Source organism: Callithrix jacchus, chromosome 9 (genome assembly GCF_049354715.1).
Source record: "Callithrix jacchus isolate 240 chromosome 9, calJac240_pri, whole genome shotgun sequence".
NCBI classification, from domain to species: Eukaryota; Metazoa; Chordata; class Mammalia; order Primates; family Cebidae; genus Callithrix; species Callithrix jacchus.
The window spans coordinates 92,989,387-93,013,234 of NC_133510.1; the positions used below are offsets into that span (position 1 = coordinate 92,989,387).

General features: G+C 35.0%; 1 protein-coding gene across 1 annotated transcript in view; it reads right to left on the minus strand.

Moving 5' to 3' along the window:
- Nucleotides 1–1,266: 1,266 nt before the first annotated feature.
- The window catches only part of TMTC3 (transmembrane O-mannosyltransferase targeting cadherins 3), a 59,675-nt gene continuing 37,093 nt past the window's right edge, over nucleotides 1,267–23,848 (minus strand). Inside the window, exons 11-14 of the mRNA XM_002752834.6 lie at nucleotides 13,003–13,106; nucleotides 11,631–11,800; nucleotides 9,487–9,713; nucleotides 1,267–7,219 (exon numbers count right to left, since the gene is read on the minus strand). Coding sequence (XP_002752880.2) covers nucleotides 6,402–7,219; nucleotides 9,487–9,713; nucleotides 11,631–11,800; nucleotides 13,003–13,106 — 1,319 coding nt within the window. The 3' untranslated portion in view covers nucleotides 1,267–6,401. The remainder of the gene's footprint in view (nucleotides 7,220–9,486; nucleotides 9,714–11,630; nucleotides 11,801–13,002; nucleotides 13,107–23,848) is intronic.

Below are 23,848 nucleotides of genomic sequence, written 5' to 3' on the forward strand. Positions count from 1 at the left end.
TGAGTTCTAATTTGATTACACTATGGTCTGAGAGACTGTTATAATTTCCATTCTTATGCATTTGATGAGAAGTGATGTAATTATGTGCTCAATTTTAGAGTAAATGATACATGGTGCTGAGAAGAATGTATATTCTGTAGATTTCGGATGGAGTGTTCTGCAGATGTCTATTAGGTCTGCTTGGTCCGGATCTGAGTTTAAGATCTAGATATCCTTGTTAATTTTCTGTCACGTTGATCTAATAGTGACAGTGGAGTGTTTAAGTCTCCCACTATTACTGTGTGGGAGTCCAAGTCTCTTTGTAGGTCATTAAGAACTTGCTTTATGTATCTAGGTGCTCCTGTTGGCCAGGCTGGTCTCAAAGTGATCTGCCCACCTTGGCCTCCCAAAGTGCTGGCATTACAGGCCACAAGATGTAGAGTCTTTATTTATGTTCATAGTATTTGTTTTAACCTAAGTCCATAATCATGCTTATTTGCCCTTAAACTTCCTTATTGAGTAGGTAATCCACTGGTAAGTTTTTTTTATATTCCTTTGGTCTTTCTCTCCCCTATGTCTCTTCCCTGCTTCACATACATACCTTTTTTTCTTTCTTAAACTTTTTATCCACTTGCCATGTGTTTGAAGAAGATAGGTGCAATGAATGCCTGAGAGTATGATGTTTAGTAAACCATTGGGTTCATAGTTTAGGGCCTGGAGAAAATATGGGCTAGAGATCTGGAATATATATAGCAGAAACTACTATTCCATAGAAAGAAAAAGAGTAGAAGCAGGAAGACTAGTATTTAATGACAGGCAGAGAAAAGAAGCCTACAGTGAAAACTACAGCTGTGAAGCAAATACTCATACAAGAAACAATGTTAATAATGTGCATGCTATCCACTGCCCAAAACTTTTACACATATCACTGTTAAAATTAGATTTGATTCTGCTAACAATCTGGGTAGTCAATTCCACTCTCAAAGAACAGACAGGGCCCATCCAAAATAGTTACCTGGTCAGAAGAGAGTTTGTTGCAGTTAGAAAGCTTTTTGAGATCTAATTTAGTTAGAAAGGAAGAATGGTGTGGAAAAACCATATCCCTGAAACACATTCTACTGCCTGCAACTCTACAAAGAAAGTGGTTCACTTGACTTAACCTTTGATATGGCTAATAAGATTTACCCATCATTTATACTTCAGTATGGGTTAGTCAGTGTATGGTCCCAATATCTGAAACTAAACCACGGTGGAGGCAAGAAATAAAGATGAAATTTTGACCATGTCTTTAAGAAAGGGAAAACTAGAATTTATTTTATTTTACTTCAGGTTCTGGGGTACATGTGCAGGTCATACAGGTTTGTTGCATAGGAGCATACTATATCCGGCGTTTCTCCCCATGTTATCCCTCCCCACGATCCCCACCACCCTGCTGTCCCTCCCCTAGCTCCCACTAACTGCCCCCAGTGTGTGATGCTCCTCTCCCTGAGTCCACGTGTTCTCATTGTTCAACACCTGCCTATGAATGAGAACATGCAGTGTTTCGTTTTCTGTTCCTGTGTCAGTTTGCTGAGAATGATGGTCTCCAGATTCATCCAAGTCCCTGCAAAGGACACCAACTCAACGTTTCTTATGCCTGCATAGTATTCCATGGTGTCTACGTTCCACATTTTCTTTGTCCAGTCTATCATTGATGGGCATTTGGGTTGGCTCCAGGTCTCTGCTATTCTACACAGGGCTGCAATGAACATACGTGTGCATGTGTCTTTAGAGTAGAACGATTTATAGTTCTTTGGGTATATACCCAATAATGGGATTGCTGGGTCCAACGGAATTTCTATTTGTAGATCCTTGAGAAATCGCCACACTGTCTTCCACAATGGTTGAACTAATTTATACTTCCACCCACTGTGTAGGAGTGTTTCTATTTCTGTACATCCCCTCCAGCATGTTGTCTCCAGAAGTAATGATTCTAACTGGCATGAGATGGTATCTCAATGTGGTTTTCATTTGCATTTCTCTAATGACCAGTGCTGATGAGTATTTTTTCAAATTTGTTGGCCTCATATATGTCTTCTTTTGAAAAGTGTCTGTTCATATCCTTCGCCCACTTTTGAATGGGGCTTTTTTCTTGTATATCCGTTTTAGTTCTTTGTAGATTCTGGATATTAGCCCTTTGTCAGATGAGGAGACTGCAAAAATTTTTTCCCTAGAATGGTTTTTTGAGGGTTATTTAAGGCAGAAACGTGAAAGCACCATGTTATACAGTGCTACTTGATGGAAATATGCTATCCATTGAGTCACAGCAATGTTACTGATGAAGAAAGTTACAAAGAACATGAATTTGCCTGGATCCAGTCTTCATATTTTGTCTTTCATTTTATGCTGCCTCCCTGATGGCAGTGAACAGCACAAGGTAATACAATTTTAAGGTGTCTTAGTTATGCAATTTAGCTTCATCCCAAGCATAATTTACTCTAGGCTATCTATGTACTTGTTAGCATAGATAGCGAAGGAACAATCATTACTATTAGATTTCTAATCATTTGCTTGCTATCCTGTCATTAACAATACAGCTATTAGCACAAATACAAATTAAGTCATATGCATCAAATCCAAGCATTTAAGCCTTGTTTATACTAATACTACTTTCTATGTGCTAGAAACTCTTCTAAGCAATTTGAATACATTATACAATATATCATATAAATATATAAATCCTCTTCATACCTCAAAAAGTTTTTCCCAACTTGTAGATGAAGAAACTGAGGACATAGAGGTCTAACACCTTCCTCTTAATTATGCCAGAGTCAGTATCAGGCAGATCTAGAAATGAAATTTGTATAAAATTCCAAGTCTGAGTTGTTTCCATTTCTTAATTTGGTTGTTTTCACTCATGTTTGAAAATATATCATTTTCAAAAACTTATTTCGTCTTTCTCAGATCACTGTTAATAAATTACATGCCATCTCTTCTTCATAAAATAAGAAATCTCTTTATATACAATATTGTATTTTTTTTAACACTAAAAGGCAGGCCAGGCTATGGTTTTAAGAAGTACCAGTTTAATAATAATATTTAGAAATATGGTACAGATACCATAGCAATATAAAATGCATACAATTTTAAATTATTTTCTTATAAACTCTCTACATGAATGGCTGACAGCTTCCAACAGATAAACTTTTGGACAAAGGTAGAAGATATTTTTGGGCATTCATTTTAAATACCATCTAGTCATCCAATTAGGTTTCTAAAAATATAAATATGACAAATATATGGATTTCAGAAGTATAAATTTACATACAAATCTATATATTTTCTTAATACTTCTTAAAGCATCTTTAAAGAAGCAGTCTATAATATGAAGTTGAGAGTTCAAATTAGCTGTAATGAAAAGGCATGAGGTTTTATTAGAACTGTGTAATTCACATACCAAATTTTTACATAAAAGTAAACACAAAATTGAAAAGCAAAATACATATTTTACTCTCCAAGTTATCAGTTTCAGAAAACTACTCACTGGAAAAATTAAGATAATATTCCCAATTCTAAATGTTAATAAGAAAACAAGGGCAATTCCAGAAACTTAACTCCCCCTTCTAAGAAGACGTGAAGGAGTAAGGTAACACTGCTCCTTGGGGATTGTCAAAGCGTTCCTAGAACTGCTGGAGAGTTTATTCTCTTTTGGGAGAGAGAGAATCAAAACTCTTTCCATTCACCAGCATACAAACCTGTGATAAGCTTTGTTTTCCTAACTTACACATTATCAGAGCTCTGAATCATGTTAGTGAATTGATCCCTAAATATGCCCACTTCCATCTCCCCAAACAGGCAGCTCCAGAGAAAAAAAAGTTATCTTTTCTCATCTGAAAAGTTTAAATGAAATATCTATTTTGAATTTATAGAGAAGAAATAATAATATTACACATGGGCTAGTTTGATGGAACTTAAGCTCTTACATTTCAAGTCATAAATGCTAGTTATTAGAACATGTTCCTTAGTGGAATTTAAACCATCAATCCTTAACTGGTATATTACTAATTGTAAAAGTTATTATGGGAGAAATAAAAGGATTTCCTGAACTAATTTAGAGCAGTGGTCTTTAACCCTGACTATAAATTTGAAACACTCAAAGAGCTTTTGGAAAAACATGCACGGCTCCATCTTCCAGAAATTCAGATGTAATTGCTATGAGGTGGGTTCCATATTAAAAGTCCTCAGATGATTCTAATATGGAGAGGGTTGAAAACTACTGATTTGGAACAATAATTAAATTATTAATTAACTCATAGTGGTCTTGACTTAAATAAAGTATTTAAAATTCAAATATATGAGCACTTCATATGTAATAGGCACAGTTCTAAGTGCTAATAAGAAAATTTTTTAATAATCATTTGATCACATTAATAAATTTTATCATTTGAATAGTTATGTACATTTATTAAAATATCACTCAAACTTCTTTTATACTGCTGTCACAAAATATTTCCTTTTACTTTTCTGAACCACCCTCCACTTGATACTACGGCAAAAGAGGTCATACTCAGAAATTTTTCCTTAAGATATATGGAGAGAACATAAGAATTTAAGATTCCATTTCAAGTCATAAGTATATGAGGTATTCTCCATCTTATATCTGGAATCCCAAGTCATAACATAAGAACTGAATATAGGCATTGTTTTGATGCTTAACAGAATCTCCTAGATCAAGGCCAACTCCCACTGGTATCAGTGATTGCTTTAAATTGCCTTCAAAAAAAAAAATCTATGGCAGATCCTTGAGGGACCTAGTAAGAGTGGGTTTTTTAATGCAGACCTTGTATCTTATGATCTATTTATAAAACAATTCTTAAAAAACATTACAGGAATATGGTTTTTGAAACATATATAGTTAGAAATTAGTTATCTCAAAGGAACTAAAAAAATATATAGTTTTTGAAAACTACATAATTAGAAATTAGTTACTATCCCAGGATGACAGCTAGAGCTTTTATGTTTTAAATTAGAACCATCTTTACAGGTATTATTATAAAGTTCATTTAAAATATATTTTAACTTAAGGAAAAAAATCAGGTTTAAATTAGGAATTTTAATTTGTGTCTACTTTTTAACCTATTTTTTCAGGTTTAAATTTGCCCAAACCAACTGAAAAAGTTATTAATACTATAGTAGACTAATTTTCTTTTATATCTAGACATTAAGCCCAAAATAATACAATTTTGGTTAAACCATAATAATTGCATATATAGGAAAATGCAATCGCAATCTGTTTTCCATTCTTGATGATTAAAATAGCTGCAAATTTTTTATGAAAGCTCAGTAGTCAGAATACATATTTAATAAAAAGACATACCATAAGAAAATATCAAGAAGTTAGCATTTGAAAATAAACTGTCAAATTGTTTTTCTTTCAATCAAACAGAACTGAATTCAGTGGCTTAAGTAATCTAAGTACAATTAAATTGTGACTTTGGAAGCAGAAAATTAAAATCCAAGTAAGACCAGAAAGCTAACACAAAGATGAAAGAGAAGTTTCCTAAGTTACTACTTAAAAGTTTAGAGTTATTGGGACTTCTCAATGACTATGACCTAAAGAAATGTGAATAGTTCGGGAAGTAATAGTGAAAAAAAAAAGACGACTAGTTCAGGGATAAAAGCAAAAAAAAAAAAAATCATGATTATGTGATTCATCTTGTGATACTCTCAATAAGTAAAATCAAATAAACAAAAAATACAGTATATATGAGCACCATTAGAAATGTGTGTATACAGCTATACATGTGTCAGACTTTACCTGATTAAAAATTGCATTGTTAAAAACAAGTATACAATTATAAAAATATGTTAACGTCATGACTTATTTTAAAATGTTTTCATCCAGCATTCTTTCTAGAACTAAAGAATACAACAGAAAGTCAGTATGCTTTTGTAGTGCAAAGTCTCTTGATTAAATAGAATTACTTAAAAAAAGTGTTCAACAAGTGTTTTCAATTCATAGCTACATTCTAAGAGATATGAGAAAAACGAAGTAGGTGAATAAATGGGAATTCATAGAATAAACCAGCACAGGTTGGATTTGTCCTCAAGGGATTATCATTCAGGCATCAAATTATTTTTAATTGAGAGCTGTAAAGATTACACTGCCAGAAACACCTTCTTTCTATAATAATGTGTAAATTTATCACTTTCACCGTAATATTTCTGCTATATTCATCCAAACTTTGTAAACAGCCATATTTCATGATATATATCCTGGGATAATACAGGTCTTTAATGAAAATCTTACTTTGATCCTACTTCAAGGCAGCTCATTATTGACCATTAGGAACCCTTGAACTTTTTTTCAAAGCTCCCAGTAGAAGCAATCACATGGTAGATTGATGTTCTTTGATACCATTGTCACATGATAAATATTAATGCTATTCACCATTTAAAATACGCTCAATCTCTTCTAGTCTTTTTAAAGCAGCAACTCTTTTCTTCTCAATTTCTTTGATATCTTTTGCTGTTTTGTGGGGGGGCTCTTTGTCTCTATTTTTTCCTAATTGTTTGTTGGATTTAGACAGACTTTTATTATCGCTTGTTTTTATTATTTGTGTTTGTCTGGATTCACCTCTGATTTCGTTTACACTTTCAGCTGGAATTCTGTCTCCTCCTTCTACACCTGAAGTCTTACTGATTGGGAATATTGGCTGTTCTACAAAACCAGATGAGGAAATTTTATCCCTGACTATATTCAAATGACGCTGAATATATTCTTCATGTGGTGCTAATGCCAATGTTTCAACGAGGCATCTTTCAGCTTTTAATAAGTCTTTTTCCTCAAAATAAACAACACAAAGATTGTGTTTTCCTTGCACATTGCTTGGATCCATCTCTAATATCTTTTCAAAACACTTTTTTGCTCCTAGTATATCTTTCTTTTGATTCATCAGAATGTCTCCTTTTAAAATGAGGCCCTTGATATGATCAGGGTAGTATCTGAGTAACTCTTCCAAAATTGGCAAAGCCTTTAATTCCTTTGCAGTCTGGGAATACAGGAGAGCAAGATTAAACAAAGCACTTCGGAAGTCGGCTTGTAACTTTATGGCTTTCTTCATCCAAATCTCTGCTTCAGTGTCCTTTTTGTCATCCATGGCAAGCATTCCCAAATTGAAATAGCCATTAGCATCTAGTGGCTCTTCATTTATATAGCTTAGAAGTCGTTTTCTAGCTTCAGGTCTGAGTTTAACCTCACCTAGAAAGTTTTTAAAGAAAAAAACTTATATTGTTAGTACAATAATTAAATGTGAGGAACAAAGCCATTTTCAAATACTTAGATTACAAAAAAGCTTTAACAACTAATTTCCATAGTTAAAAAAAGTAGAAAGCAAAAACCTTGAAGTCTTCACAGGAAAATCAAAATATATGAAACAGTAAAAAGACAGCTTATTTCCTTTCCTTTAAAACAGTAAGAGTGCTTCAGAAACCAAAAGGAGAGAAATATCTCTTACAATATAGAATTCAATTGGAAATAGCAGAGGGAAAATAGAGAATTCAGAGAAAGAAGCATAGGATTTGCCAACAAAGAGATGTATTCAATCTTGATTCCGATAACATTATGACTTTATACACTGAACAAGTTATTTAGCTTCTCTGGGTTAACTGCATTTTCTAAGAATTAATATGATATATATTGGAAAATTAATGGTAACTATTATTGGGTAGAAAAATGTTTCAGAATCACTATATCACATTCTTTTTTTTTTTTTTTTGAGACAGAGTCTTGCTCTGTCACCCAGGCTGGAGTGCAGTGGTGTGAACTTGGCTCACTGCAATCTCCACCTCCCTGGTTCAAGTAGTTCTCCTGCCTTAGCCTCCTGAATAGCTGGGATTATAGGTGCATGCCACCACATCCAGTTAATTTTTTAAAAATTTTTTTGTAGAGATGGGATTTTAGCATGTTGGCCAGATTGGTCCTGAACTCCTGACCTCAGGCAATCCACCCACTTCGGCCTCCCAAAATGCTGGAATTACAAGTGTGAGCCACCATGACTGGCCAGAATTACTATATCACATTTTTAAAAATGTTACTTCAAAATGTTAGGAATGTTTTGAGGACAAAAACGACTATAAGGCTATAAAATTAGGATTTAGGAAACGTACATCTTCTGTTTTTTGGGACAGGGTCTCACTCTGCCACTCAGGCTTGGGGGCAGTGCTGTGACCATAGCTCACTGTAACCTCAAACTCCTGAGCTCAAGCAATTCTCCCACTGTGGCTTCCCGAGTAGTTGGGACTATAGGCATGTGCCACCATTCACTGCTGATCTTAAAATTTTCTGTGGAGACAGGGTTTCACTATGTTGCCCAGGCTGTTCTCAAACTCTTGGCCTTCAGTGATCCTCTCACCTTAGCCTCACAAACTGTTGGGATTACAGGCATGAACCACTGCCTGGCAGGAAGCAAATCTCCATTGAGGTAATTTCTATTGCAAATAAATAAAAAAAAAAGTTCAAGTACTCCAATTACAAACCTTATGGTGCAATCTTGTGTCTAATAATGAGCATCTTTCATGGTTATCAAGGTAGATAATCTTACAAAAGTATTAGTTTTACACCAAATTTATACTCTTTTGAATACCAGGCATAAAGATTTCTCTCTATTATTTGGCAGCATGATGGATAATGAAAATGTGAAAATAAATCAGGAGGCTTCAGTTGTTATCTTGGATTAGTACTTAGCCATGGGACTTTGGGTCAGCCATAAAATGTATTTGGTTTTCACTCTGCTAAATAGAAGACTGGCAAATGCAAACTCAAAGGTCCTCTTTAGCTCTAAAATATTATGACTTTATAATTCTTTCATATTTTACAAAAGTTTTAAGAAATGTATCTAAGAAATAACCTTTATAATAGATTTTTCTATTTAAAAATTAAAAGAATATAAATCATATACACTGTCTTGTGAGGCAGAACTAAAATTTCTATATAAAATATGGATGAAAGATCCAGATTTACTGTGGTTAATAATTTAGTTTTGCTAAATTATAGAAAATTACAATAATATCTCAAAAAACACAGTAAAATTGGATATAAAATGGTGCCAAAACTATTAGCTCTTATGAATCAAAAGAAAAGGCTATTTTTTGAAAACATATGCTCTTGGCTTCTCACAGCTAATTATGGAAAAAATTTCACAAGTTCATATTATTTGGAGAGTTTATAAGTTATATTCTGTTTACGTGTATAAAATGACAAAATAATTAACGTTGCTTAATAGACTGCCTGAAAAATTCGGCTTAACACATGCCAGAAGAATTAAAAATCAGTATTATCATGTTAGAATGCATGTTACTTGAAAATGGTTTATTTCAAATATTCTTCCTATATATCATTTAAGTACAGTATTGCTATAAACTGTTAATACATAAAGTGTTTGGTATGGGTAATAAAGTTAAATTAAGGTTTTATTATATTATAAACTACAATTTGTTTAAATATACAAACATTTTGAGACAACATACCTGATTCTTGCATTAATATAGCAGAGTTGAATAATGCTAGTTTATGCTTTGGATTTAGTTCTAGAGCATGATTAAAGTTTTTTAGGGCTTCATTTGGTTCTTTAAGTTCAATATATACAATTGCCAAGTTGTACCAAAGATCTGCATTATTTCTGTCCAGCTCTAGTGCTTTAAGGTATGCTTCCTTTGCTTTAAGAGGTTTATTCATTTTTAAAAGCAATTCCCCTCTGTGGAAAAATCAAACACAAGCTTTACTTACAACATTACCATCTCAGTTTGTAGATAGAGTTTTTGCCAAGTTTTAAACCTTTCCACATATAGTTTTTTCTTTTAACTCAAGCTCTTAAAAACTCTTTCAAAAACAACTCTTTGAAACTGTCCTCAAATCTGAACTCCTTAAGTTTAGTATATTTGTCTTGATTTAATTTCAAATAATATTTAAGAAGAAAAAAGTCATGCCTGACTTTAGAGGGCAACATATCAGGAGGACAGAGAAAATATATTCTTTGAATTTATTTTAAAAAGTGACAGACTAGATTAAAAAGGACAACTAGCCAGAGTGAGAAATTAGTTCGTTAGGTGACAAAATAACAGCACTAGAAGAAAAAAACGACATACAGTAGTGGTAAGAGAAACTCCAATATTTGAATCTATAATAGAAGTCTCACTGTGCAAAAACTCAAAGTATTTAAAATCTGTAATCCCTTTTTATATTAATTTAGTCCTCATCAATGTCTTCATATAATATGACCATTCTTTAAAAAAAAAAAGTCGGGCATTATGGCTCATACCTGTAATCCCAACATGTTGGGAGGGTGAGTTGGACAGACCACTTGAGGTCAAGAGTTTGAGACCAGCCTGACCAACATGGTGAAACCCTGTCTCTACTAAAAATACAGAAATTAGCCAGGCATGGTGCCATGTGCCTATAGTCCCAGCTACTAGGGAGGCTGAGGCACAAGATTCACTTGAACCCATGAAGCAGAGGTTGCAGTGAGCCAAGATCACACGACTGCACTCCGGTCTGGGTGATAAAGCGAGATTCTGTCACAAACAAACAGAAAAAGGACCAAAAAAAAAAAAAAAAGCTGATTGTTTAGAGTGGGAGGGACTAGTCTGACCTGTGGATAGCTTTGAGGAACACACTTAGAATTGAGGACCAGTTAAGAAACCATTGTATAAATCTTCCTAGTGTGGTTGTATTTTCTGTTAGAAAAATTTAAAAAGCAATTTTGCTTAAAGAATTATTTTTACACATGTACAAATCATATTTAAGTAGTGATATGAGAGTTGTTCTTACTATAATACTATTCTTTCCTACAGTATTAGCACAGGAATAAAATCAAAGGAACAACAATTAACATTCTCATTAAGACAACTTTTAGAATAAATGTTTGTTCAAAATATTATTATTTTTTTAATGCAGAGACTGTTAAATAGTTCTTTATGGATTAATACATGACAGGTCTTATTTACAGATACAAGCCTGCTAAACTCAATGAGTTTCAAGAAGTACTGGACAGGGCAGACCAAAAACAATCCCAACTTAAAAACAGATTATCTCAAAAACTTAATTAAATTCAGAATGTGCTTTCCCCACAGAAACAATGTTACAAATTACTACAAAACAAAGTTTAAAAACACATTTTTCCTCAAAAATAATACAAATGATAACACATACACAAGAAAATAAATGAAGTTTTAACATGTGATACCAGACAACTTTTTTTTTGCTGAGAACCAAAATGTTTTCTTTGTGTCAAAGGCATCAATAATCAACCAACTCTAAAAACTTAAGAAAGTTCCTGAGAGTTTGATATTAGAAGTAACTATTATAAAATATAAGTTTCAGGTGTTAATTAGGAAAAGAACAATTTTGGTGATGGGAAGAAAATGAAACTGAGATAGAGCTACTTCTACCCTTTTCTTAATATAAAACCTAAGGTGGCTATTATAGGGATTCCCTTTGTTAATTTCAAATCAAAATCTGTCAGTCTAAAAAGCTATGCCCTTCTATGCCCTTGATTGCTAAGATTATTAAAAATATAATTTTTTTTCCCCAAAAAAAGCCAATTCTTTCAAAATGTACATGCAGATGCAGTTTTAATATTCTATAATAATAGATCTAAGGTGAACGGGGATACCTGCTAATGTAAGCCTGCTTGAAATCAGGCCTCATGCTTATTGCTTGACGGTACAACTGATCTGCTTCTTCCAGTCGGGACTCATTTGCTCGGATCAGGTTAGCCAGATTGATATAAACATTTAGGTGGTTAGGGGCAATTCTGGCTGCATATTTTTTACCAGGAATAATCTGTTTAAAAGAAAAGGCATTTTCATGATTCGATATTTCAGTATCAAAAATCAAAAGTACATATTCCTATTGGCGAATTTAAAATAACACAGAACATAGTATAAAAAATACACTGTACTAAGATCTGGGTTCTATTCCTATTGTGATCAAACTTAAGAGACCCTGACTTCTAAAAGTTCTGATTTGTTTGACTTCACAAAAAGATGCAAATAAAAAGCTTACAATAATCCACTGAGCTGGCATAAATAAAAAAATATATCCTTCAATGCCATAAAGTGTTATTTTATTACATTATTGAGGATACTGTAAATAAAATATTATCTTTAGATTTTTATGTGTTTTCTTTTACATTTTTATGATTTATTTTTAATAAAGTAGTAAAATTAGTAGCATAGTCTTCTGTCCTCAAAAAAAATAGCTTAAGCTCGGCTGCACTTTTCTCAATTGTAATATTTATAGTAACATTAATAGTGATTGGGAAGTTAAATTTTTTAAAAACAAGGTTGAACTGTATAATATTTTAAGGATTACTTTAATCTTTACCTATTAGTTTAACTGCATTTATTATTGGTTTTTATCATATCTAATTTATTGTGTTCACTGGAAGTTTGGATCCACATATATTATATATTATAATAGCCTTTATTTAACCTTAATAATCAACTAGAGTGTTTAATCCAACCTTCACCAGAAAAGTAAGTCCTTAGTATTCTGGAATAAAATTAACTACTCTTGTTACAACTGAGAAATATTTTGCTAACAACATGAAAACCGACATAGGGTCAGATCTTCCAACTTTGATACTGTAATATTACATTTAATAAATCTTATGTCATTATAATAACTGATGGACATAATATAGCAAGAGATATATCTACTAATTTTATCACTTTTATTCATTTGATAAGAATAATGTTGAATTTTATGGTTAATATATATAAAATCATATTTATGTAAAGTCATAAAAAACTCATAATCAAAAATATCTAAAATTCACACTTTATGAGTTTTTACAATGGACTATAAAAACAATTTTTAAAAATTAAGTGAGCTAGAAAAACGTAATTCTTTAAAAAACTTATAGAAATAGACGATTCATTAGACCCTTTACTTTTATATCAACTAAGTGAAGAATTTTCCTTCTAGATAATTTATTCAATAGGACATCTAGTAGACTGACATAATAAATTATGGCAACTTACTTGAGGCATCAGTGATTTAGCCATCATGTAAGATTCTTCAGCTTCTTTGGTTCTATTTAAATTTTTATAAGTTCTTCCTACATTCATATGGGCACCAATGTCATCTAAAATTTTAAAACAGTCATTTGTTGGCAAGTATACAAATGATGTATTAAATATAAATGAAATGATTCAATATATTTGATATATAAACAAGTACTTAAATATAACTAATGAGAAGACATGTTTCCAGAAACAAATATGTACTAGGGAAAAATGCAAAACCAGGCAACAGGTCCTGCTTCTTCCTTTAAGTTCCTGAAATATAACTTGTTATAACTTATGACCAACAGTGTTCACAAAATTACTTAATGAACCATAAAGACAGAAAATACATACGCAGTATGAAAAAACTATTTGATGGTATTTTTGAAGGGTTGAGACATAAAGAGAGATAAAGGTAATGAAGAAATTTTTATCACCTTCCTTCATCGTATTTTACTATACTAAAGCTTGCTTTCATTTACTTAATCTCATAGCTTATAAATTCACTCAAGAGGTATAGCTCAACTCTGTAAGTGAAAAGAATCATCAGGATATTTAGAATTATTTCAAGTGTTATAACAAATATGCATCATGGTGGAACAGGGGCAAAGAGAATGAATAAACTTTGCCATTCAATTTTTAAAAATTTTTGTGATTGTGGCTAGAATGAGAGTATAATGGAACATAATGATAATAGTATTAGTTAAGATGCAGTGGCCCACCTCTCTTAAATGATAATACACTCCTTAATATTTTAGATTTTTTTTAAAGGTTGTGTTAATTTTAGAATGTCAGGAACTTATGTCTCATTTTCTGATGTGGGAAATAAAAATCCCAGCAGATGTCTTCAGGGATAGGAAAAAAAATGCAGTTGAAATAGGAAAAATATAAGGATTCACTGTACAGTAGTTTTTTAAACAGATACACTTCCTAGTATATATTTCAATGGTTTGAATGATAGAAGGGAAGTAGAAGATCTTAAATCAGCCAATTTTTACTCAACATGGATTTCCAAAAGACATGAAAAGGTTCATTTTGATTACTACTTGCCTGTGACACCAATTATTTTGCAATTGTGGAATAATTCTCTGCCTGTAACTCCTAGGACTCACACAGGCCAAACATATATATTTTGGGCATTCTCTGAGTAACAGTCCTAAGATATTATTATATTATGTTTTAGTTTGGCAATTGTGTACACTGCACAGAAACTGGCAGATGCAGACCTGGTGTGATTAGAGATAAGTTTAGGAGTAAGGAAGTTGATTTTTTTTCTTTTAGGATGTATTGTTGAGTCTCATGTAGCCTGGAGGGGTCAAGCAAAAAAATGTTTAAGCTAGCCATTCTCAATCCTGGCTACAAATCAGAATGCTTGTGTAGTTTTAAAAAATTCAGATACTTAATAGCCCCACATAGCTCCATCAAAACATAATATTCAGAAATAAAATCTGCAAAAAATATGTTTATAAAAAGTGTCAAAGGCAATTCTGATGTAGAATCTGGCTGCAAATCATTGTATTACCGATTGAATATAATATATACAGTACAGTGATTAGATCAGGGTAATTACTTACATTACATGCCTCAAAACATCACTATATATTCCATGAATATGTACTACTATTGTCAACTAAAAGATATGGAGTCTTTGCTTTTATATAACTTTTTTTTACACCAGATAAATCCATACATATTTATAGAGCTCAGCATGCTGTTTAGGAAAAGCTAATGTACATAGAACCTGAAAAAAGTAATTATACACTAAGCATTTAAGAAGAAACTGAAAATTTGGAAAAATAAAAGTGTAATTATGTCAGCTGAGTATTTAAATTGTTACTGAAATTGGCCCCAACCAATGTTAGAAAATATAAAAAATGAGGCAAATTATCATCCACTGAAATCATGTTCTTAGAATTATGGCAAGGAGATATTTTCATTAGTGTAGACTTCAGATGCTAGAGTACAGCAGTCCTATGTTTCAAAGAATAGAGATGTAATATACAGATATACTTTAGCATCACTAAAGTATATTAGGCCACATTAGGCCACTTGATACAGCTAACAAAAAGACATAATTTTATGAGTACCTATCCAAAACAACAGCAGCATTGGTTAACAATCTGGATTTTAATTCAATTGTAAATGAGGAACTCACAAATCTCAAATGTATCCTGTTTGTCAATACTAGGTTTCTATAATCAATTAAATTTTCCAGAATCCTAGTTGAGTATATTTCACTTCTTATCTCTCCTCACATCTCTAATAACATATTTTCACTAAGGAAACAAAAGAGTAGAAGGGAACTTATCATCTCACTGCTAGATGTTATCAACTTATCTTCACGAATGTTTCCATGTGTTTTTAATAGTAACACACATCTGTGTGCAAAGGCATATACATAGTCTGCCTTCCCTCATACACCTTCTCTCTTATCTACGGCCAAACAATCTACTTATATACTAAATCACATTCCCTTTTCCCACTTAAGAACTTTGTTCACGCCATTATCTGTCCTGCCTATCCTGCAACACATTCTCCTGTTGCAAAAATATCTGTTCTCCTGTGTAGTAAGCCTTTTTAAAAGAATTTTAAGCTGTGTTGTTGAGTCTCATGTAGCCAGTACTAGCTGCCCAACAGTGAAGTATTCTCACATTGATTGCTTAGGCATCTATGTTGCTTTTCATTATTTCCTGTCCACAAAATTATCAATTTATTTAAAAAGATAAATTTATAAATATCTGGAATCTCCTAGGAACTCTCTATCCTTCATAAATACAGATGTAAAAATTAATAGTATTTTAACAAATCAAAAAATATATAATAAAAATAACTCATGATCAAATGGTTGTTCAACACTATAACCAATGTAATCTACTACATTAACAGACAGAAACAACACAACCTTATTTATCATCATCTCAAATGGTGCAAAAAAGCCTTTGACAGAATCCAACATCCATTTGTGCTAAAAATTCATCCATTTGTGCAAATGAAGAATTAAGAAAGGCAAGAGAGCTCTCCTATACTGCTGGTGGTAGACACATTCTTTGGAAAACAATTTAGCAGACTTTTAAAAAGTTAAACATACACAAATCATATGACCATGCCATTCCTCTCTCAGGTTTTAACTAAGAGAAATAAAAACATATAGATTGGTACATGAATGTTTCTAACAGCCATTATTTGTAACAGCCCCAAAGTGCAAACAATCCAAACATCCACCAGCAGGTAAATGGATAAACAAACTGTGGTATATCCAGGTGAAGGAATACTACTCAGCCATACAAAGGTATGGGTTTTTGATTCATACAACATGAATGAGTATCAAAAAAATGTGCAGCATGAAAAAGCCAGGAAAAAAAGAGAGTCCATAGAGTATAATTCCATTCATATACAATTTTAGAAAAAGCAAATTATCTGCAGCTATAAAGCTTTTTCCCAGAGAAGGCTGGGGTGAAAAGAGGTTAAGATGGAGGCATTAGAAAAGGGTACAAGGAATTTGAGGGGTTGATGGATATTTTCAGTATCTTAATTGTGATTACAGTCTAATAGGTATATACATATGTCCAAAATTATCAAATTATATAAATATGTATAGTCTATTGTATGTCAAATGTACTTCAAGATTTCTATTAAAAAAGTTACAACCCCATCATTTCTTTGCATTACTGCAAAATCCTTCTAAATGATTTTCTTGCTTTTCTTTACTATTTTCTGTATAGCCAGTGATACTCAAAATTAACTACACCAGAGTATATGTGCAAAGGTTGCTCTCTTGGTTATTCTCATCTCGTAATACTAATCTCTCATACAGCCCTTCTCTGACCAATTTCTAATGTCTATGACCTTTTTACAGCTTTTATCACTTTCATATAAGTACATATACATGTGCATACATGTGTGTGCATATATATATTTTGTGTGTGTGTGTATATATTTACATGTGTGTATTTGTTTACTTATTGTTTATGCCTTTATTTAGAATGGTAACTCCACAAAGGCAGAAAATTTGTTTTATTTACTGCTGTATTCCCCAGCACTTAAAGCAGTGTCTGACTCATGGTAAATTCTCAAGTAAATGCTTGATGAACAAATATACCTACAGAGCCATTTGCTATTCATTCTCTTTCAGCCTTCTTCCCTGAACTGTATATCTCTTCTTTGCCACCTCCCTTCCTAGTTCTAGTGAAAATAATGCCATTAATATTTACCAGCTCATATTTATTGAATATACATTATTGCCTAGACTGGCCTAAGTCTTGTACAACCAGTATTTAACATAATCCATACAAAAGAATGGAGATCTTATTACTCCAAACTTATAGAGAGAAAACTAAGAGGGATTGAATTTGAGAAAAGGTCTGATGCAAGAGTCCATTAACTAACCATCACACTAGCTGTCCCTTTTTAGCCTTATCCTGGTCACTGTATGACCCCTCCAACTCTAAAATCACAGTAAAATAACATGTCATTTCATCTGTCAAACCCATCTAAGAAGAATACAGCTTAAAAAGACATGGAATAAGCCAAGAAACCTCTACATGCCACATTCAATGTTTCTAAGTTTAAATGCTTAATAAAAAACCATAATTATCTGGTTTACTTGTTTTCCTACTCCACGGTTTATTATTAATAGAAACAGCAATTATCAAAGTGTGATAGTGAAGTCAAACTGAAGGAAAAAGGTTCAGCAAATATCTCAAAAACAGTAATTAGTGACAACTGACAATGAGGGTGGAAATTATTTAACAACTGAGTGTCCATACCTGCAACATCCTGTGATAGGCATGCTATTCACTAGACAAAACTGAATGTGTACAGACACACACCTACACAGTTAATTTAGTATTTACAACAATGCTGTGAGACAGAAATTACTATCCCATTTCAGAAACAAAAAAGAAGAGTCTGAAGGGGCCTAAGTAACATCTCAAAGTCTCAAAGCCCTGATGTGCCTGACAATCAAAGATGACTGTGTCTCTAAAAACTCCTAAAATCTAATTAATCCATGCACTATACATCGCAAGACTTCAGAAAGTAATGAATTAAAATATTTAGTGACTGCTGACTGTGTAAAGGACCCTACTTAATGATGCAGGGGTAAAAAAATGATTCAGATGTTCACGCTACCTCCAGGAAGCCCAACATTTTAAAGAAATATTTTAAATAAACTTGTATTAAAATAAATAAAATATAGCACTAAATAGAAAATTACAAATACAGAAAAAATACAGAGGAAGGGAGGACTCAAGATGGCGCTGTGAGAACAACCCAGGATTGGAGCTCTCGTTGAATCTGCAAACAGGTGAGTCGGAGCTGCATTTCCAGACTGATCTTTGTTGCCCACAGAACGGGGAAACTCCCAAGTATAAAAAAGACACGGGACGCCAGGCAGTAGGTCTGCCTGGCGAAGCCGGCAGCCAGGGCGGCGGCAGCTGGCCCTACCCAGCAATCCCCACAGGGCATGCTTGTCCGGGTGCCCTGTTGAACCGGCAACCTGAGACTTGAGAGGGCTGGACTTGAGACTGAATGAGACTTGGACAGTAGGACAGCCCAGGGGATTGCAGGGACAGATCGTTTGGGATACCCAGTGGGATGAACAAAACTGCGATTTCAAACTATCCCGAGCAGACGGTCCGAGACACTCTGTGGGGGAGGGGCGTCCACCACTACCGAGGCAACCCGCCCCAACTGATATACACGCCCACTGCTGACGCAGCCAGCCGTTGCCGAGGCAACCCGTCCCTACTGAGATACACGCCCACTGCTGACGCAGCCAGCCGTTGCCGAGGCAACCCGTCCCTACTGAGATACACGCCCACTGCTGACGCAGCCAGCCGTTGCCGAGGCAACCCGTCCCTACTGAGATACACACCCACTGCTGACGCAGCCTGCCATTGCCGAGGCAACACGCTACAATGAAGAGACTCCGCTGCAGGGCGTGGCGGAGACCACAGCAGAGCCTGCAGGAACAGGGCGAATCACACAACAGCAGGGAGGAGACTCGGCAGCCAAACAGTGGCTAGTCTGCCTTCTAGCTAGGCAGGACTCCTCATGGGACATCAAAAAATAAAGCCCGAACCCCCCAACACAGAGCATTTGAGAAAAAAAGGGTTTTTTTAAATGAGCTCTGTTGCAGCAGAATCAAACATAGCAGCCTAACAGCCCTGAATGAACAACACAGCTCACAGCTCAGCAATTGAGCTCCAAAAAGTACAGACTGTCTCCTCAAGCAGCTCCCTGACCCCTCTAAATCCAAAAGACTGACATTTGGCAGGCATCATCCTGGGACAAAGATAGCAGAAAAAGAAATGGGTAGCATCCCTCACTGTGCCACAGCTGCTAGAGGTGCACCCCAGACAAGCAGGGCCTGGAGTGGACCTCAGCAGTCATACAGCGAAGGGGCTAGGCTGGTAGAAGGAAAACCAAGTAACAGAAATACTTCATCATCAACAATTTGGGTGTCCACTCAGAGACCCAATCGAAAAGTCAGCAACTACGCAGACGACCAGCGGATAAACCCACAAAGATGGGAAGAAACCAGCGAAAAAAGGAGGAAAACACCCGAAACCAGAACACCTCGCCTCCTAGAAAGGACCAAAACTCCTCACCAGCAAGGGAACAAAGCTGGACGGAGAATGACTGTGACAAAATGACGGAATTAGACTTCAGAAGGTGGATAATGAGAAACATTTGTGAGCTAAAAGAACATGTATTAAATCAATGCAAAGAAACTAAGGAACTTAAAAAAAGATATGAGGAAATGATAACAAGAATGGATAACTTAGAGAGGAATATGAATGAATTAAAGGAGCTGAAAAACACAATACGAGAACTTCGCGAAGCATGCACAAGTTTCAATAGCCGAATTGACTAAGCAGAAGAAAGTACATCTGAAGTCGAAGACCAACTCAATGAAATTAAACGAGAAACCAAGAATAGAGAAAAAAGCGCAAAAAGGAATGAACAAAGTCTCCAAGAAATGTGGGACTATGTGAAAAGACCTAACCTACGTTTGATAGGTGTACCAGAAGGGGACGAAGAGAATGAATCCAAGTAGGAAAATACTCTTCAGGACATCATCCAGGAAAACTTCCCCCACCTAGCAAGACAGGCCAACACTCAAATGCAGGAAATACAGAGAACACCACAAAGATATTCTGCAAGAAGAGCAACCCCAAGGCACATAATCGTCAGATTCAACAAAGTTGAAATAAAGGAGAAAATACTAAGGGCAGCCAGAGAGAAAGGTCGAGTTACCCACAAAGGGAAGCCCATCAGACTCACAGCAGATCTCTCGGCAGAAACACTACAAGCCAGAAGAGAGTGGGGGCCAATATTCAACATTCTTAAAGAAAAGAACTTTCAACCCAGAATTTCATATCCAGCCAAACTGAGCTTCAGAAGTGAAGGAAAAATAAAATCCTTTGTGAACAAGCAAGTACTCAGAGATTTTGTCACCACCAGGCCTGCTTTACAAGAGCTCCTCAAAGAGGCACTACACATAGAAAGGAACAACCAGTACCAGCCATTCCAAAATCACACTAAATGCTAAAGAGCATCAACATAACGAAGAATCTACAACAACTAACAGGCAAAACAGCCACTTAGCATCAAAATGGCAGTATCAAATTCACACATAACAATATTAACCCTAAATGTAAATGGACTAAATGCACCAATCAAAAGACACAGACTGGTAAATTGGATAAAAAGCCAAAACCCATCAGTGTGCTGTATCCAGGAAACCCATCTCACATGCAAGGATACACAAAGGCTCAAAATAAAGGGATGGAGGAAGATTTACCAAGCAAATGGAGAGCAAAAAAAAGCAGGAGTTGCAATTCTCATCTCTGATAAAATAGACTTTAAAGCAACAAAGATCAAAAGAGACAAAGAAGGCCATTACATACTGGTAAAAGGATCGATAAAACAAGAAGAGCTAATGATCCTAAACATATATGGACCCAATGCAGGAGCACCCAGATACATAAGGCAAGTTATTAATGACTTACAAAGAGACTTAGACTCCCACACAATAATAGTGGGAGACTTTAACACTCCACTATCAATATTAGACAGATCAACCAGACAGAAAATCAACAAGGATATCCAGGGCTTGAACTCAGACCTGGAGCAAGCAAACCTGATAGGCATTTACAGAACTCTCCACCCCAAATCCACAGAATATACATTCTTCTCAGCACCACATCACACCTACTCAAAAACTGACCACATAATTGGAAGTAAAGCACTGCTCAACAAATGCAAAACAACTGAAATCATAACAAACAGCCTCTCAGACCATAGTGCAATCAAGTTAGAACTCAGAATACAGAAACCGACCCAGAACCGCACAGCTTCATGGAAACTGAACAACTGGCTCTTGAAGTTGACTGGGTAAACAACGAAATGAAGTCAGAAATAAAGAAGTTCTTCGAAACCAATGAGAACGAAGACACAACATGCCAGAACCTCTGAGACACATTTAAAGCAGTCTCTAGAGGAAAGTATATAGCAATAAGTGCCCATATGAGGAGAATGGAGAGATCCAAAATTGACACCCTATCGTCAAAATTGAAAGAGCTAGAGGAGTAAGATCAAAAAACTCAAAACTCAGCAGAAGACAAGAAATAACTAAGATCAGAGCTGAGCTGAAGGAGACTGAGACACGAAAAACCCTTCAAAAAATCAATAAATCCAAGAGCTGGTTTTTTGAAAAGATCAACAAAATAGACAGACCACTAGCCAGATTGATTAAAAATAAAAGAGAGAACAACCAAATAGATGCAATAAAAAATGATAAAGGGGAAATCACCACAGATTCCACAGAAATTCAAACCATCATCAGAGAAAATTACAAACAACTCTATGCACATAAACTAGTAAACCTGGAAGAAATGGATAAATTCCTGGACTCCTGTGTCCTCCCAGGCCTAAACCAGGAGGAAGCTGAAACTATGAATAGACCAATAACAAGGTCAGAAGTCGAGGCAGCAATTAAGAGCCTACCACACAAAAAAAGCCCAGGTCCAGACAGGTTCACAGCCGAATTCTACCAGACACACAAAGAGGAGCTGGTACCATTCCTTCTAAAACTATTTCAAACAATCCAAAAAGAGGGAATACTTCCCAAATGATTTTACGAGACCAACATCATCTTGATACCAAAACCCGGCAGAGACTAAACAAGAAAAGAAAACTTCAGGCCAATATCCATGATGAACATAGATGCAAAAATCTTCAATAAAATATTGGCAAGCTGAATGCAACAGCAAATCAAAAAACTTATTCACCATGATCAAGTAGGATTCATCCCGGGGATGCAAGGCTGGTTCAACGTACGCAAGTCTATCAACGTAATTCACCACATAAACAGAACCAAAAACAAAAACCACATGATTATCTCAATTGATGCAGAGAAGGCATTTGACAAAATTCAACAGCCCTTTATGCTAAAAACCCTCAATAAACTCGGTATCGATGGAACGTATCTCAAAGTAATAAAAGCTATATATGACAAACCAACAGCCAATATCATACTGAATGGGCAAAAACTGGAAGCATTCCCTTTGAAATCTGGCACTAGACAAGGATGCCCTCTTTCACCACTCCTATTCAATATAGTTCTGGAAGTTCTAGCCAGAGCAATCAGGCAAGAAAAAGAAATAAAGGGTATTCAAATAGGAAAGGTGGAAGCCAAATTGTCTCTATTTGCAGACGACATGATAGTATACCTAGAAGACCCCATCGCCTCAGCCCAAAAACTCCTGAAACTGATAAGCAACTTCAGCAAAGTCTCAGGATATAAAATCAATGTGCAAAAATCACAAGCATTCGTCTACACCAATAACAGACTTAAAGAGAGCCAAATCAAGAACGAACTGCCATTCACAATTACTACAAAAAGAATAAAATACCTTGGAATACAACTCACAAGGAACGTAAGGGACCTCTTCAAGGAGAACTACAAACCACTGCTCAACGAAATCAGAGAGGACACAAACAGATGGAGAAACATTCCATGTTCATGGTTAGGAAGAATTAATATCGTGAAAATGGCTATACTGTCCAAAGTATTTTACAGAATCAATGCTATCCCCATCATGCTACCATTGACTTTCTTCACAGAACTGGAAAAAACCACCATGAACTTCATATGGAACCAAAAGAGAGCCCGCATAGCCAAGTCAATTCTAAGCAAAAAGAACACAGCGGGGGGCATCACACTACCGGATTTCAAACTATACTACAAGGCTACAGTAATCAAAACAGCATGGTACTGGTACCAAAACAGAGATATAGACCAATGGAACAAAACAGAGGCACTGGAGGCAACACAACATATCTACAACTATACAATCTTTGATAAACCTGACAAAAACAAGCAAGGGGGAAAGGATTCCCTGTTTAACAAATGGTGTTGGGAAAACTGGCTAGCCATGTGCAGAAAGCAGAAACTGGACCCCTTCCTGACACCTTACACTAAAATTAACTCCAGATGGATTAAAGACTTAAACATAAGACCTGGCACCATAAAAACCCTAGAAGGAAATCTAGGCAAAACTATCCAGGACATAGGAGTAGGCAAGGACTTCATGAACAAAACACCAAAAGCATTGGCAACAAAAGCCAAAATAGACAAATGGGACCTAATGAAACTCCACAGCTTCTGCATGGCAAAAGAAACAGTCACTAGAGTGGATCGGCAACCAACAGAATGGGAAAAAATTTTAGCAGTTTACCCATGTGACAAAGGGCTGATATCCAGAATTTACAAAGAACTCAAACGGATTTACAGGAAAAAAACAAGCCCATTCAA